The sequence below is a fragment of the Archocentrus centrarchus genome, chromosome 5 (assembly GCF_007364275.1).
Source record: "Archocentrus centrarchus isolate MPI-CPG fArcCen1 chromosome 5, fArcCen1, whole genome shotgun sequence".
Taxonomy (NCBI): domain Eukaryota; kingdom Metazoa; phylum Chordata; class Actinopteri; order Cichliformes; family Cichlidae; genus Archocentrus; species Archocentrus centrarchus.
Genome location: NC_044350.1, coordinates 23,520,249 through 23,538,800, shown reverse-complemented (window position 1 = coordinate 23,538,800; position 18,552 = coordinate 23,520,249). Strand labels below are relative to the sequence as shown.

General features: G+C 37.0%; 1 protein-coding gene across 1 annotated transcript in view; it reads left to right on the top strand.

Moving 5' to 3' along the window:
- atp2b2 (ATPase plasma membrane Ca2+ transporting 2) overlaps nucleotides 1–18,552 on the top strand; it is a 74,662-nt gene that overhangs the window by 35,241 nt on the left and 20,869 nt on the right. Inside the window, exons 7-11 of the mRNA XM_030728876.1 lie at nucleotides 414–506; nucleotides 2,827–2,868; nucleotides 5,994–6,158; nucleotides 8,603–8,817; nucleotides 9,232–9,474. Of these exons, the coding sequence (XP_030584736.1) occupies nucleotides 414–506; nucleotides 2,827–2,868; nucleotides 5,994–6,158; nucleotides 8,603–8,817; nucleotides 9,232–9,474 (758 nt within the window). The remainder of the gene's footprint in view (nucleotides 1–413; nucleotides 507–2,826; nucleotides 2,869–5,993; nucleotides 6,159–8,602; nucleotides 8,818–9,231; nucleotides 9,475–18,552) is intronic.

The window sequence follows — 18,552 nt, the reverse complement described above, 5'->3', positions numbered from 1 at the left end:
AGACAATCATATATGTAGACGACAAACAGGTGTCTAAATTTGTCTGACAGCTGACTGAACTCTTATTGTAGCTGTGATTTCAGGTTTTATTATATTGCTTCCTACATGTTATGTTCAGATTTCATGTTTCATGTCTGTCCACTTGTCTTATTATTAACAGTTGATAAACCCCTAAATCACATTAGTTAGATGTATATTAATAATAAAAGCATTTACAAATGCATTTTTATCCCACATATTATCTTCATACACAGTCTACATATGCTGAATCTCTTAAATGTGCTATAACCATGTTATTTCTGTTCACTGTCTTGGGTGCGCACGTGTTTGGGTGTGTTTGTGTGTGGGCGTGCGTGTGCGTGTGTGTTTCTGTTTTTGTTCATTCATGTTCGGCCCTTATTGTTACTGGCTAGACTGCTCCCATCCCCCTATCCACCCCATCGCAACTATAGCCACGGATGGGGCTGCAGGCATTAATGCCCCTGGCAGTGCCAGCCTAATTAATGGTAGGTTGACAAAACCTCTGATCTCTGACCTTTCTGTTGTGACTTTTGACCCCTCCTACCTTCTTTATTCTCCAACTGCCTACTCTTACCGTGGGTGCTCATCTTTTGCCTTCTCTCTCTGTTGTTTTGTACTTTTTTGTATCCATGCTATCAGTGCATGCCATTTTAGAAATTGTGTTTCTTGTTCTTCTCTATATGCTGTTGTTTGTCTTGCAACAGTTTCAATAAATATAATTATCATGGAAACACTTATAACCTTTTCCTCTGCATGAATGCTTGAATTAAGACTAAAATAGATAAAAGTCCTCAGGTCTATGGGTCTCTATAATTTTAAAAAGCAGGGAAAAGCTTTTAAGCCTTTTATTTTGTTAGAGATAACAAGAATAACATTTGTAAAGTGTTGCAACATTTAAAGTGGCATTTCGTTAAGGACTTTATTCCCTTTCTTGCTCAGAATCTGCAAAGAAAAAGACATATAACCCCTACAGTGTTGTTGCTACTGTGTTGGTTTTTGAAGGATTAGGCCCAAATTTACAAGATCCATATTAAGCTTAAAAGATTCTTTTTATGATATTGTCAGACAGAGCCATACTAGTTGTTTTCTAATTTTCAGTCTAACTGATGTCTTGTAACTCTTGGCAATAAAATTATGCATTTGGATATTTCCCAAAATTTAGAGCCCTCTCTTTAAATGCTACTCTTATTTGTCCTTGTAATTAAATGATTGTAATTAAACATTTATTTAATCATTTAGATTTCTGAAAACACATGTTGATGATTGGTGGGAAAATCTTACTGTAGGACCATCCTCCTTTAGTCTGATGTCCCCTGAGGTTGCTTAGTGCAAATCCTCTATTTCTGTATTAGCTGGATACAGTGCAGAAAGATTAACTTCATTGTGGCACTGGGTTCTTGCTTATCTATTTCTCCTTGGAGAACACCCCCAACAGTGTTTGTACTCAAGGCAGGAGTGGTAAGATTTGTGCTGTAATGGTGACCTTGTGCTATCCTGGACTAGAACAAAGTGATTTGTCATCTTCAGCTTTATTGTGACTCCAGGGAAACTGGCTAAAGTGGAAGTGAAAGTGAAATGAGCCAGCTCTGGTCTGATGGTCTTACGGCTCTACCTGAACAATTTTCTGAGTGACATTTATCTACAAATCCCTGAATGACAGATTTTGTAAACTTTCTGGCCTGCCTTCCACTAACTCCAAAAATAATGGCATCAAAACTGCGGTTTATAACAAAATGCTTTCTCCTTTTTTGAACATTATATCTATTTTGCTTGAAAGTGCAAGACTCTTTACTAGATGCTTAGTCTTATCCTTTATCTGGTGCAAAATAATATACATTTGTACTTCTAGCAAGGTCTTTCACCGCTCAATTAGACTACCCCCAAGTGGACTGTATAATTTAAAACAGTATTGTGTGATTAAAGTGCAAATTTAAGTTAAATCCTTTTGAGAAGAATCCAACAGCATAATAAATTCATTGTCTCTGAACTTATTTCAATTTTCTTCCAGTTGTTCTTATGTAACTTCACCATGTGGGAGGCTTTCCCTTCAGGCTCTCTCTCTCTCTCTCTCTTTCTGTATTGTTCACATTTCCAGTCTGCTTCCCTTTAAGTGTGTGATCGTGTGATCTTGCATGCCTGAACTTTCCTCTTATGCATGCCGTCTCTCGTTTGTGTGTACTGTACGTGTGTTTTTGGTGTACCCTCTCTCACTGTCAGTGTTTGGTGTAATGCCGTATCTACTGTTTGTCTTATATCTCATTTGATAACCCGACAATTTGACTCATATTGTTGCTAATGTGCGTGGAATTGCCTGTGCTCACAGTGTGAGTATGTCATTCAAAGCAAGATAAAGAAATTGAAGAAATAAAAAGAGAGTGTGCAGTTTTACGTAAATGTGAATTTTACATCACACTTAATTTTTTTTTTTTTAATTTTAGAAAGGCCCATTTATTGATTTAATTACCTAATTAATTTCTTATGCAATGAAATAAAGTGTATCAAAAAATAGGTTTCTCCCCTTTTTCTAATCGGCACACAGCCGTACGTCTGTGATCTGTTAGAACAACATGGTTAGGATATTTTAGTCTTATCAGCCTTGTCAGTTGTTGTAGCTACTAGTTACATCACTTGCATATCACAAGCCTTTCTATGTGACTGTCACAGAGATGTATTAAAAGTCATTTTCCTGTCTCCCTGTTTGTGAATTTTGGTTCTCATTGTTTGTGCTGTCTCTGTGGTGATAATTTGTTGACCTGTCTGCCTTGGTTATTTTTGTTGTTATTGTCTTGTATGTCTCCATCATAGGTAAAATGCAAGATGGCAATATGGAGAGCAACCAGATTAAAGGTAACCAAACCATATCTTTCACTCTCGCTTCCTCTTCCTCCTCCTTCTTCTTCCTTTTCCTCTTCTCATCTCTTCTCTTCCCTTTTATGCTGTGCGTAAGCTCTGGGTCAAATGCAGGTTACATTATTTTATCAGCCCGTGATGTTCTTAATAAGCGTCTCTCAAAGCATTGTGCAGTGCTAATTTAGAATGGATTCCACTGACTTTTATCACTGAAGTCTATCACTGACTGAAGTCAATCCCAGTCATTGTATGTGTTAGAAAGAATTAGACCTTTTATTTGACCCAGGTTTCACCCACAGTCAAATTATGTTAGAAAACCCCCCTTCCACGCTGTCTGTCACTGATGTGTTGTCCCTGGTTTGTTGTTCTGTTCTTCTTGTTGTTTTGTTGTTGACTCATCTTGTTCTTTCTGAGAGAATAACACCCTGTCCGTCAGCTATCCCCTGTCTCCTTCAGCCAAGCCACCTTTTATCCAGGAACACTCACAAGCGTCCTCTTAATAATCTCAAGTTATATACCCGTTCCACTGCTTTATGAAGTTTACCTTACAGAATTTGATATAAATTAGTCTCAGATTAAAGGGATACTGTTTCTTTTTTTGTTTTGTTTTTTTTTGTGGTCTCTTATAGATATGAAAGTAATGCTGATTTGTATTGTATCAGTTGAGACTGTGGAAGGAAAGAACATAATAAAAACACTCACTTAAGGTTACCAAAGGGATTTCTTCAAATAGTGTAATGTGGCTAATGGTTTTAAACCTGTTAGCAATTTAATTCTCAAAAATATGAAACAAAAAAAGAAAATGATACTGGCAACTTTAATAACAGTGCAAAAAAATAGCAGATTTTTTCATACAAAGGTTTCATTAGAGGTGTGTTATCCTTAGATGAACTGATTATTTAATTTAGTTGGCTGTAGTAGCCACTTGTCACACGCTTATTTGACAAAGTCTGTCTTCAAATATCAGCGAAATAGAAACATATAGTTAATCTTTATGTTTTTAACTATTTGTAAAAAAAAAAATGCACATGTATGTACAACATGAGAATAAGAATTATGCTTAAAAGAAATCAAAAGTGGACATTTTCATGAGTAAATCATAGCATTAGAGAGAGCATTTACTATTGGAGGCAATGTGTAATTTTTATATTTTGTAATTCTTGACTATATCTGTAAGCTTGTATAAGTTGCAGCCTTGATGTCATAGCACAGTGTATTTATTCTCTCAAAACAAATGCATGGTTAGATAGAATAACAGACATAAGCTGAAAAAGTCCAAATATCCCCAGAACATAGGCACAAATTAACACTTTGCTATAGTAAAACTATGGGGTTTGGTATGATTATGATGATAACCATTGCTAGAATGCAATTTCAAGAGTATAGAACAAACAATCTCTTTTAGAAGATAAACGTTTGTCCAGAGTGTGTTTTAATTTCAAGTATTGCTCTTCTGCTGGATCCAGCTGGATCCAGATGATATACTCTGTCTTGTGTCATGGGGGTGGGAAAACAAAATGTGCAACCGGGGAGAATGACAAATGCTCAACATTAAAAGGTTTTTCACGACCATCAAACAAATGCCTCATTGTGATTGGGAAACTGGGCTGAAATGATTCTTGGTAATGGTTACATTAACAGTGAGCTTCACTAAATGTGTTTTCAAGGGGAGCGAGCAAGAGATGGAGACAGAGTGAGGTAATTGTGGACTGGTTTTACTGCCTAAGAGGGTTTTTTTTTTTTTCCAGACAGGACTTTGTATTTGCCACATTATACAGTTTCCTACAGTATAAAGTACAGTTACAGTCTAAGTAGGAAGAGAGATTAAATATATGTATTATATATGGGCCAATATATGGTCTTTAACAGCCCCGTTGATTTGAACTAATTTTACTTTCATTGTATGACAAAGTGTTATTTTTGTACTCCAGTCTTCTCCCTAATTATTTGCTTTATTTCAGTTAATTGTGTAGTCCTTTTGATTATACTTTCTTACATTATTATTAGAAACACTCTTTTCAAGAACAATGTTTTTTTTTTTTATTGACAATTTCACAAAATAATCATGTAAGTTGTTATTTTGCTAGACTAGACCATTTTTCTGTTTTTAATTATGGTATAAAACTGACTTTCAACACTACTGTCAACTATGAAAAGTGTGTACATCACTCAGCTGATTAAGCCTAAGATATATTTCTATCATGCTTTAAAAAAGTGAGTTTATCATATCATTAGGAGCTTATCTGCAAATAGTTCCCAGTGGGCGGGGGGGCACGGAAAACACTATTAAAGACTTTAGAAGCATGAGTGTTTGGTCCTAAAGCCTTGCAGCTTCTTGTTTAGTTTGTAGATAATTGTCTTTTACTTTGATTTTGAATTGTTCACATTACATGAAACAACAACTCAAATATGAGTTACTATATCTGAAATTACATTTCTCTGTCAGTTCATGAAGTTTAGATTTAATATAATTTATGTTCATGATGCAAATACAAAGAATGAGTTTATTTATTATGTTAAACTTTGAATTAAACCTCCACAGAGTTTTAGACTAAATAGAAGATATTTGCTCCTTATGTTTATGTAGTTTATCTTTAGTTCTTGTAGGGACTTCAAATTGTGCTTTTGCCAATATATTACATGCAATCTTCTTTTTTCTTTTCTGTTTTCTTTTGTGTATTTTTATATATAGCAAGTTTGATTTTCCATACAAAAGTTATCTTCCTGAAATTTTAACAGACTTCTACATACTCTGAAGGCCATGATTTTAAGACATTTCATGTGTGACAAATTTATGATAAATGTCTTTTTTTTGATGAAGGATAGCAAGAATCTGTGTATCTCTTTAAGACCTGTGTGTGTCCCTTACTATATTATATGCTTTAAAAGTGCACCATGATTTAGTTTTCACACTTGATACAGTAGGATGGTCAGAGCCAAACAAAATGTCACTGGATGTAGTTATTTTTTCTTAGTTTTAAGTCTCATCTGTTTGCCAATGCTGAATGTACTGGTGCGAGTAGCACACTTGGGTGTTAAATTAAGTCCCTCTTCCTCCTCATTTTCTTGGTTTAATCTCAATTTCTAACACTGGTGCTGTCTGTTTTTTGTGGTGTTTACAGTGAAGAAGCAGGATGGAGCAGCTGCCATGGAGATGCAGCCTCTAAAGAGTGCTGAAGGCGGAGAGGCTGACGAGAAAGAGAGGAAGAAAGTGTCAGCTCCAAAGAAAGAGAAGTCTGTGCTGCAAGGGAAGCTAACCAAACTGGCTGTCCAGATTGGCAAAGCAGGTACAGCAAATTGCACACAGACAAGTCCATCACTCAGTCACGCAGATAAATCAGGGAAAACAACTCAGGGAACCATCATCCTGTCCATCAAAGTTGCACTGATAAGACTGCTTTTTATTTGTTGGAAGCAAAGCAGTTTAGAAGAAAGCTAAGGTGTCTGAATTGTAGAGCTCTAGAAGAATGTGTTCACTTATTTTTTTCTTTTTTATGACCTTAAAACAACTGCTACCCTTGAGAAACTGCTGAGTCATTGTTCGCAAGGGAGATTTTGTTATGCCGTTAGCTCAGTTTAGCAGTTTTACACACTATGTCATAATATGTTGTTTATAATAAAATTAAGTTTAGGCCACTGAGGAGTTGATATGAGGCACATTTGCAGTACTGAAGTCCTTTCAGATGACAAATCTTAAAAAATGGGACCAGTGTGACTATTGTAATACTATAATTTGCTTTTCTTAATATGTTACTTTGTCGCCCTTGGTGCATCAATTAATGAGCCTTTTTAAAAATAACTGTTTGCCCTCCCCCTCCAGCTTAAGTACTCCCAGGCTTAATTGGTGAAAAAACAGGGTAGCTGGACAGAGTAACACCACATTAGGGCTAGGGCTAAGGGCTGTAACAAGTTACAATATAAATGTTTTAGTTTCAAAATCAAAATCAGCAAAATCCGCTCACTACATGTTGGATGAGGTATTCAAAACTCTGTTACTGCCTTCAATGCAAAGATAATCCACCAATGACAAGATTTTTAGGGAAGTATTGATGATGTTGATGACACAGAGGCCTCAGAAACTTGCTGTTTCAGTCCTTAATAGTTACTTAGGAAGTTAAACAAATGTCATGTCAATTTCTTATTTGTCTTCGTAAAGAGTTGAAGGTGTTACAGAGAATACCTTCAAGAAACCCTTGTTTTTACAGTATGCCGTTATATCAAACTGTTGGCCTGAGTGATGGAATGAGGACATGGTGTCAGAACAGTGAAATACCAAGTGGATTACCATATAAGCAGTCTTTGAAAGATCATCTGGCATTTTTGGGAAAATGTTGGGACTTCAGTGTCTGTGTTTCTTAAAAAGCCACACCTAAAGTGTAGCTGCCTCACACCTGGTGTCCTTCTTCATCAACCAGAGAAGAAATAAAGACGCTAAATATTTATCATTCATTATTTTTCCTTATTTTCTCTCATAACTATACACTGTCATAGTAAACATGGTCAAAGTTTCAAACAATGAAGTACATGTATGTAAAACCAATCCTTGTGAGTCAAAAGTTCAGCCCTCAGAATACTCATTTCCAATGCCCTTATTATGTTTGTGACAAGCTGCCCACAAACTGTGGTCTTCTTGATCAATGTATATTTATGTTCTAGCATAACAAACTTCTTAATTAGTATTATAAGTATTTAATGTACTCCAGCATACAAACAACCAACCATGCAGGGGGATATACAGTTGTTTACAGAGTACAATTTTACTAGCTATGTTACCTTCACTATTTCCTGACAGCATACATTTTCCACTTTAGTAGGCTTTTCAGCACAAGCCTATTAAAAGGGGCTTATGTTGATAAAGATATATTGGACATCCATCATAAAAACATTATGTCACCCAAGCAGGAAATGAGCACAATATGTACCAACCAGAGACACCCTGCTGTTATTTTTATTGCAGTATATATTCAAGCTGTTGCTACATTTTGGTTTGTGAACCTCCATTTGGTGGATCAAAGTTATGGCTTTTTTTCTGCCCTTCCTTTTTTCTTTTTAAAATTACACGTGTCATCTTGCAGTTCCTGCATTCAGTTGATTAATTTCAAGCAGCCTATTGATCATTTCAGCAGCAGACAATTGAAAGTAACAAAAATGTGACTCATTTATGACCACCCTTTAAGTTCCTGGCAATAAAATGCTTTGGTTGTCAAACAACAGTGTCACTCCATGTTTCTCATATGTTGCATGTGAGAAACCTGGAGTTTAGCTTAACTGTGATCATTAACAGAAAATTTGAACACTGGAAAAGGTAAGATTGCTCACTTGGAGGTGCCTTACTGATCAGTCAGCATTTTCCTGTGGTCCACTCATACATGCAAGGCAGCAAGCATGCTTGATAAATCAATTTATCAATGAATTTAGGCAACTCAGAATTTATTATTATTGCCTCACAGCAACAACACATTGTGTTAAATCCCCTGCGTGACCTTTCTCTGTGGAATTTGTCATGATAAAGAGTTTGGCACGAGCAAGAGCTCACCACATGCTATGTACACTGATGGATCAAGTAAACAAACCAAGTAACCAGATTTTTCCACACTCATCAGTAAAGTCTAACAAAGTGATTCCTCACTTAGACGCATATCAAACACTTCCTCTCCATAGTTTTCTTTCATTGCATGTTTCATTTTATCATTAATTTTCCTCAACTAACACTTTCTGTACTTTTCTCCAGGTTTGCTCATGTCTGCCATTACAGTTATCATCCTGGTCCTGTACTTTGCCATTGACAACTTTGTGATGCAGAAGCGCCCTTGGATGCCAGAGTGCACTCCCATCTACATCCAGTACTTTGTCAAGTTCTTCATCATTGGTGTAACTGTTTTGGTGGTGGCTGTCCCGGAGGGGCTGCCGCTTGCTGTCACCATCTCTCTGGCCTATTCTGTTAAGGTAAGGTACCCTTTAAGCATTGACAATGAGAAGATTCCGTAGTCTCACATTTTTCATTAATAGATTTGTTATGTAGTTACATTGTGTTATTTTCATTTGCCTTTCCATATGCACATTTGTGAACCTTTCACAGAGATGAGACTTGCATGGATACTTGATGATTCAGGGTAGTTAGTTCTCCCACTGTGTTAACATTTTTATTTTATTCACAGCAGCAAATATGTAAATAGTTCATTAAGTCTGAGTGTGCAGCTCCTTTCATTTCTTTGAATGATATAAATCAAATATAAACTTGATATGGCCTGACATGTATGGTGACCATTTTTGACACTGAAAGTTAAGAAGTGCAAGGCTCAGGATAGGCACTTTATTTAAAGATATTTTCAAATGCAACACATTGTTTTCTGCCAACAGAAAATGATGAAAGACAACAACCTGGTGCGTCACTTGGATGCATGTGAAACAATGGGCAATGCTACAGCCATCTGTTCTGACAAGACAGGCACGCTAACTACCAACCGCATGACAGCTGTGCAGTTATACGTTGGTGATGTACATTACAAAGAGATACCAGATCCTGGAGTTCTGCCACCCAAATCATTGGATTTACTTATCAATGCCATCTCAATCAACAGCGCCTATACCACAAAGATACTGGTAAGTTTTCATGTACAGAGTTTAGAGGCATTTTCCCAACATATTTATTTAATTATCACTTATAAAGTTAAGTGTTGTGTTTTTTTTAAATGAAAATTTAAATATTGTATACAGTGCACTTTATCAGCTTTATATACTATATTATCCGAATATTTGAATTATTGTATTGTATTAAAATCAGAGAAGATAATCTATGAAGCCCGAGTTAGCTTCATAGATTTCAGCTTACTCTGTGTAAACAGTGACACCATATGATGGGAGCAGCCCTGAAACAGTGAGACAGCTCTGCAGTGCTTTCTTTTTGGCAAAGCAGGCAGTCAGTGTCCTTGGCTGCTGCTTTAGATTCATCAGGCATTCACTCAACTTGTCACCTTGAGAACGGTTGTGTAATTTTGTCTTATCTGATATTCAGAGCATAGCAGACTGTAATTGAATCCAATCTGTCTAAGTGCTGGAGATGTTCTCTGTCTATAGTGAATGCAGCAAGGAGACACTTTCTCTAAGCCAATTAGACCTGCATTCAATAAGAAATAGATAGATATAAGGACAAATACACTCATGCTATTTCATGTTCTAATCACAGAAAATGTAACTTGTCTGCATGGATTCTTGTCCAGGACACAGGTCTAAAACATTATTTGCATGATAAAGCGCTTGGTTAAACAACCTAAAAGCATAGATTGCCAAGATAAGGATGTCTTCAGCCTGTTGGAACAACATGCCTGAGTAATCCTTTTCTTGGCATGTATACTCACCTGCACACACACACACACACACACACACACACACACACACACACACACACACACACACACACACACACACACACACACACACACACACACATCATTTGTGCCTATCTGTCACCATCCTTGTAAGCTCCTGTAGAGTCTATTCATTGATGGCTGACCAACTGACAAATGCCCTTATGGAACTTGCATTGGGAGTGAGCTGAGCAATTAGGACATCTGCGAAAGAAGGATCCCACAGATTTCACTTCCTACCCCTCAAGGCGCAAGCACCATTTTTGGTGAAGGCACAGTGTTGCTCTAGAGACATTATAAGCGCAGAGACGTGGATCTGGAATGGAAATCTATAAGAGAATTCTGCTATGTCAAAGATGGTGTTTGTCCTGCTCCTGCCCCCAAAGAGCCAATCAACAGCTAAACTGGTAAACATATGAGTGGTTATGTTTTTGCATCGACCCAAACAAATAGTTGAGTTTCACAACAGTTTCAACTGTACTTGTTATTTTATTAAAATGAAGGTAGGTGTACTAATGGGAGTTACAGCATTTTGTTCAAGTGCTTTGATTAAATTAATCACTGGTGCTGATTCTGTTGGTACTAAGGATTTAATCGTTAATGAACCGGAAATGTTGGGAAACTTTGCACAATCATGGAACAGATATAACCCTCAGAGGGGAAAAATTAGTATAGTTAAAAAACATTTAAGTCATATTTTTAACTAATGCTTCTATACATGCATTTTTATGCCACACAGAGCAATGATTAATAAATTGTTAGCTATCTTAAAATTTATTTATCTAGTGGCTTGATTCAGCCTAAAAATCTGCCTAGAGTTGGTGAGCAAGACGTGCTTCCAGAATGATTTTTGATTGGTCACTTGGTTTCTGAGTTGGAGGGCTTCAGATTTGTCTACTATAATTTTAACTTTGGATAATTTTTTTGATTAAAAATTACTTTGATAGACAGTAGGTAGAATTCAGTTATTTTTGCCATACAGTTGCCCTTATTCTCATAATGCCAAGTAGTGCAGAGATTTGATTTTGTCCTTTACAGAGCACTCATCTAACTATATAAAATTGCAATAAATACACTAATTCACTATGCATATGTTGTATTTATTTCCATTTATTATTCACATGTTTCCAGAGTGAATATTCTTTGTTTTTTTTCTCACAGCCACATCAGATATGACCCTCATACACACTGCATTTCCATCTGCACTCAGTATATAAATGGGCCTTTGATTTGCTCAATAAGTATTACAGTTCCATTTTAACTCTATTTCCCAAATACTGAATAATGGCTCTGCATTTGACCAGGATCCAAGCTTGTGTTGTAATTAAGACCACTTAAATCTAGTCTAAGCAGTTTTCAGGCTGAGTCAGACTGAATCAAAATGAGCTTGAGAAACATTTTCCATTTTAAGCACTGTAAGTTTTTTTGATATTGCAAACTTTTCTTTCTTTTTTTTTATAATCACTGTCAAATGTAATACAGCTTTAGTTTTAGAAAAGCTTTCAATTACATAGGAACAGGACATTCTTGTGGTGCCAGTTTAGTACTGTGTGTGCTGAACAGATTAAGGCTTGTTTACTTTCAGTACAAATTGATGAGGTAAATTAGCCCGAATGCATCACTTTTTGCTAGAATTGTGATTATCACTCTGAAAAAATATGATTAAACACTTGCATAGTGTTTTTTTAATTTCTCATATTTTTGCATATAACTGCACATCCAGGATAATGATACTTAATACGGAAGAAGTGCTAATGGTTTAGAAAAATGACAGAGTGGTAAAGTGCACATGATATTAAAGAATTTTTTATCTCTGTGAGGAACAGACAGCTCACTGACAGGCCAAAACAGACAGAACAGGCCAAAATCTTTTGACAAAACTGATTAATCCTAAGAGTAGACTGAGACCTCAGTCAGTAGAAGGGAAAAAAACATCAAGTCTTCAAATGATTGAAAGTTGGTGAATAGTTCTTGTCACATAGTTAAGAATGAGAGTGAGGTTGCCTCAGTGTCTCACAGCATATTTCTACCAAGATGTACCACAGTTACAAGATGTTATCCCTTTGAAAAATTTGGAGAAATGCTTTGCCGCATTAGATCGGGCTATTGTACCTCCATAGCTGCTTAGCTCAATGGAATTAACCACTGGCAGAGCACAGCTTAGACTTTGTGGATTAAGTGGTACATTTACTTCTTTCCAAATCTTTTTATTCACAAGAGGTGCCCTCACACATTGAAACAGAAAGCAAACTTAATGGTACCAGCTTACATACTGTTTCTGCACTGCAACTTTCCAACTTGAGTAAATAATAACATCATTTATTTGCCAACCATTTACTGTAGTCACCCATCTATTCAGTTTTTACATCTACATCTTTATGGACATATACCAGTTCAACCATGCATACTTACATAAATGCACAGTATGGAACGTGGGAGCACGTGCACACCCTGTGGCTCTGCGCTCCTTAGAACACCACTCTTTAATTTTTACTTTGCTGCTGCATTGCTTGTGCATGCATTGGCAATAAAGGAATCTTGAATCTTAAATACACAATTATAGTACAGAATATAAAATATAAGTAATATAAAAAATAGTATATGTTGTATTATTGTATTTGAGAGCTCTTTTATGTAGAATGAATGAAAGGAAAGATAAAGTATAATGTAAAATACAATGTAATTAAGGAATGAAATGGTTTCACAAAGCAGGATGCAGCAGGAAGCCTTTCTGAGGAATATTTAGTCCATCCCTCTTTCCCGCCCCCACTCCCTCAGCACCACTCCAGTCCTGCAGTATGCTGGCTGGTGTGTTCTTATATAAGAGACCATTCCTGTGGGAAGCCAGAATAGCTATGGAAGTCTTTGATGGCCACCACACAAAGGCACAAAGGCAAAGACGCAAGCTTTGATACTCATATCAGTTCACCTATTGCCTCTCTGGCATCATAATACGGCCACTGGTATAGCTCTGCTTCTTCTGTCAGCACATACAGACTGCTGTATAAAGTGGAAAAGCCTCATCCTCGAGGGAGGAAGTTCCTCCACAATTACACAATGAAACCATGAGCAATAACAGTATGCACATTCATACCTACTGCACATAGATACGTCATGCATTTGCAGATTCATATATACTCAAATTATGCATCCATACATACTGGAAATGCATCTGGTTTGCCTTGGATGTCTCTTGCAGGCAATGACATCAATATACTAATGTCATTTTAGAAGGACATGTGTCATCCCCAGTGGCAATAGCCCCGAGGATTAGAGTTTTATTTTTGTTCTTTTGCTCTATTCTTTTAGTTTTTCATTAAGTATTTGACATATTCTATAGTGTACAGGAAGATTGTGTGTAGACCCTTGTGAAGGGGCACTCACATAACTCACACACATCTGTCATATCAGGCATACTGACATTGTAGGAGGTATTCTGATCACAGGTGTTTGTTCTCCAAGCACAGTGGTGTGTGTTTAGCATGGTTGTGTGAATGTTCTGGAAGCTCAGCTTCATGTAGCTTCAACCACCTGCTCAGGTCATTATTCTGGTCAGGGACAAGAGAGGTAGATAATGCTCCCATACAAAAGAGTAGAGGGTATCAGCTCTGAAATATATGTTTTTGGAAAGGAACTGACACATAAAGGATCTGGTAATATTATTACAAATTGATTAAGCAGAATATGTCTGCCGAACTGAAGACTTTTGTAGAACAATATTCAGTTCATGCACTTGTCAGTCTGCAACAAACGGTTTGTTAATTAAATGAACTCTCTTCTTCTTGTTCACTAGTAAGTAGTGAGATTTTGATCTAATTAGCTGTTGCTCAGTACTTGTGTCATCTGGACATTGCATGCTTGCGTGCCTGTTTGCTCAAAAAGGGAGGGAGAGTATTTTGGGATGTCTTTAGCTTGAAGCACCCTGCTTCTTATGTTTGGAATATTTTAGGAAACTAAGAAGACAGGAATACACAGCAGAACTATGCCCAATAGACTTCTCTTCTCTTCTCTTCTCTTCTCTTCTCTTCTCTTCTCTTCTCTTCTCTTCTCTTCTCTTCTCTTCTCTTCTCTTCTCTTCTCTTCTCTTCTCTTCTCTTCTCTTCTCTTCTCTTCTCTTCTCTTCTCTTCTCTTCTCTTCTCTTCTCTTCTCAGCATCTAAAGACTTGACAGTGCTGCTGAGATTACAGTGACAGAGAAGTTGTCATCACATTAGAATGAGTGTTCTGATGTTTTGGGGGGCACGGCGCTTTATGGGTTTCTTGTATTTCTATGTCACTTCGCACAATATATTTCATGCTTTAATTGACCCTGTTTTCGGTGATTAGGAGAGCAGTATCAATTGAATACATAAAGGAGCCAATTAGTAATGAAGTTGCAAGAAAACTGATCATATATGAGGTTATTTTATCAAGCTGCAACACAATGCTTCAATGCTTGATCAGTTTGACATATCTTTTGTTTCCCCCAAAAGACAGCATGCTTACTAGATATCCCATGTAAATCATGTATAATTTTTGCATTTGTCACAGTATCTTGACAAAGACTTTAGCCAGTTACTCAACTAAAGCAATCTAATTAATAAACTGCCAATCACCTATCACAGGCAATGCTCAGGGTAAAACGAGAGTCCATATTTGGAACTTTGTCAGTCTGTGATGAAACAAATAATGGCAAGTGCATCAACGGAAATCAAACTATGTCAAAGCAAATTTGGGGCATGAAGAAAATAATAATATTGTTATTAATGTTATTATCATCATCATCATCAATAATATGGTGGTATGGGGGATTGGCATTAGTAGTGTAGTGTGGTAGTAGTGTCAGTGGTGTCAGTAGTGTATTTATTTAGATGCTGAATCTGTGTGTTTTGACAGGATAGTTTTTTTTTTTTTTGTGCTTTTGCAAAAAGAAATGGAAGCCAAAGGCTAATGGAGTAAAGGGGATTCAATATGTAGTGAAGAGGCAGAGCAAAGCAAAGTAAGGATAAGTGCAAAAACAGGATGGAAAAAGAAAGGGAAACACAAGAGAAAAGACACTCTGGTGACAAGTGTCCTCATCATGCCCTGGACTACTGTATTGCTGCCCCCCCCAGCACTCCTCCAGGCCTTAGCCCAGTTGGCTGTTACAGTGATGCAGAGAGCAAGAATATCATCTACTCCTACATAAAAGAGGAAAGAAAAAAGAAGGCACAAGCAGAGGAGGTGGAGCACTGTGTAAGAGACTGGGACAGCTGAAGATGAGAGCAGAAAGTCATCCAAAACAACAAAGAAGTATAGGACTGGAGTGTATATTAAAAAAGGGGGTGGGGGGTGGGGGCATGACAGTAAAGGATGTGTAAGTAGTAGCAAAAGGTTGCAGTGCAGTAACAAGAAACAAAAATGAAGAAAAGAGAGAGCATGATAAGAGAGTCGGAAGGAGCAGGAGGGATGGATTAAGGAGAGCCCCAGGTGGAAAAGGAAGTAAAGTTGCCAGCACTCCCTCTGGCATATGTCCTTGCCTGCAGGAACACCCAAGGACTAGGGAGAGGGCAGCTGGTCATTAGCCACGTCCAGGCCAGGGTGTGCCAATAGTTGTCTAGTCATGCCAACATTAAGTATCCCATGCCAGCAACTGTCCTTGTTCGTAGAAACCCACGTCAAGCTAAACCTCTGTGGAATCTCTGAGAATACAAGGCAGCGGTGTTTGTGACTCTCTTCTATTTATTATGTTTTCTTATTGCTTTTCCTCCTGTCTTGTTTTGTTAGTGAGGCAGCTGTGGATCTCCTTGGTTCTCTTCTATGGCAGGAGTTGTGCCACTAGCTACTAGCACTTATTATTTGAATTAACAAACATGATTAAGTATTTACTACTCTAATATATTTGGATGGATGGATGGATGGATGGATGGACTATGAAGGCAGCTATTACATCAAATTTGAATAGAGCAATGATTATTTTCTGTTTGACTGCTGCTGCTCTCCTGTACACCAAAGTCTAAATTATCTAAAAATTACCATTTATTTTATACATCCTGTGTGTTTTTCAGGCAGTCATTCTCATTTTGAAGCTTTAATTTGATTTGGTCCTCTGGTTGAGAGCCTATTCCCCCAAACACTTAGCAGACAGTGCAGATGAGGCCATTTGTTCCATCCCCTCATTTGCCAATGACAGGCAGTGTCTTCCTGATGTAATCATTGGTCATTAGGAAAAGGCATTAATTCTGTTATTTACCACAAACTCTGTATAAAGTATTTATATTCTTGTCTGTGTCTGTGAGACATACAGCTGGATAAAAACCAGATACGTCAAATTACTAGGTGAAGATGGGCGAGCCTTCTGATTGGGTTTTAATGATTAATGAGGTTTTAGATGACTTTCTGTCTTTTCAGCTGGGTCCACTGGCTCTCAACAGCTGCAAGGATATGTAAGATATGCCTCAGCCAGACTTAATATTCATTGATTGTCAAGGAGTTAAAAAATATTGAGCTCAAAATGTTGAGCCTCTAAAGCAAACATTGAAAGCAGATACAGTGCTTAACAAGTTTATTAGACCACTTGTCATTAAAAACAAGAAAACACAAATATTTTACAAATTTCTCAAAATCTTGTTTAAAAGTAAAAAACTGAATTTACGGTTTTATGCACAAATTTGAGCTTGCACACTGGATTGGACTGGAAGTCCAAATTAATGAAGCATAACACTGAACCACTAAAATTTTTTCTGTTCAGGAATGCAAATACATAACTGTGATTTTGCATCTTAATCAAAAAAATACTTTACTTTTTTCTGCTTATTTGTAAACCAGTAAATTTGAAAATTTATAGATAGCAATTATTACATTTTAGGATTAAAAATATCATTTTATATCATATATTATATCATATGTTTTTTGATCTAAACTATCTCAAATTCTAATTGAAAATTGAAAATTGTTTAGCCTAAAATCATGAATTGACCTCATAGGACCTCTGTAAATTGACTTCTGTGCTTAGCCTCTCATTCATCCATCCATCTATTTCCTTCTGCTGATGAAATTCAGGGTTGTGGTTGGGCTGGAGCCAGATGTCATAGGCTGCATATACCCTGGACAGATTACCAGTCTATTGCAGTGTTAACTCAGTGACACAAATAACCATTCATGCTCACATTCTCACCAATTTAGAATTAATGGTTAATCAAATCTGCTAGACACCATATCATCGTGCCTCAGATAAGAAAAAGCTTTTCTTAAATAACTACAGTAACTACAGGTGGTGGAATCAGGAGAGAGCCCTCTAAGCATTTTAACTCTACACTTTTTTTTAATGCTTTCTGTGGTTCATCCACTTTAAAAAAGGATGTTAACACAGTTTATTAGAATTCTATCAAAACCTCCTTAGCAAGTGGGCAGCTTTAAGTGGAGTGCATCAGTTTCAGCAGTGTTATTAACTATATTGTGTGGCACACTGTGGCAAGTACTAAGTGCAGAGAAAAGCAATAAAGGCAAATACAAAACTTAAAAATGTCAGGCTGTCCTTTTAAATCTAAATCTGGTTGCAGGCTTGTTTAGACATAGAACAGCCTGCTGTTCTATGGTGTCTGCTGATCAAGCAAGCAAGTTAGAAGCATTATTATCAGTGTGGTTGCAACATGCTGCTGTGTGTGTCCATGTAAGAAGAGAATGTACCTGACAAGCTGTTCTTTAGCGGTGAGTGTAGGTGTCAAGCATACTGTTGATACTATGTAGCAAGAATCCTAGGGATACTAGCTGTCAGCTCAGTGCCAGCGAATGGCAAATGTGACAATGTACCTCAAACAGGATTGCATTCCATAATATTCCATAATAACATCAGTTTACCATTTTACAACTGATATCATTTATGTCCACAAAGTCCAAAAATTTGTTTTTTCAGTATTTTCTTACATTTTCTGAGCATAGTATTTATTTTAGTTCAAGAGTGGAGTTGAAAACCTTTTTTTATTCTGATGTTTGAGTAAAATATAAATAGGCTTAAGAACATGTGCATATTTGAAGAGGCGTGTTTTGAATACTAACAGCAAGGATCTCTCCTGACATGGGTCTGAAATATACGAGGATCAGTGTCGCGTGAGCCTGTGTAAGATATTGACCATAATGAGATTTGTTCTGTCATAGTGGCAGGTAGTTTCTATAGATGCTTTATTTCTTCCTAAATAGAACGAGGCTCAGGAAATAATAACAAATGAGGACTGGGAAAAGATGGAGAGGGGAAACACAGAACATGAGGACATGTGTGACGTGAGATGAGTGAAAATCTTGAAAGAGAAATGGAGCCAACGAGTAAGAATCCCCAAGTGGTAGAGAACGCACGCTCT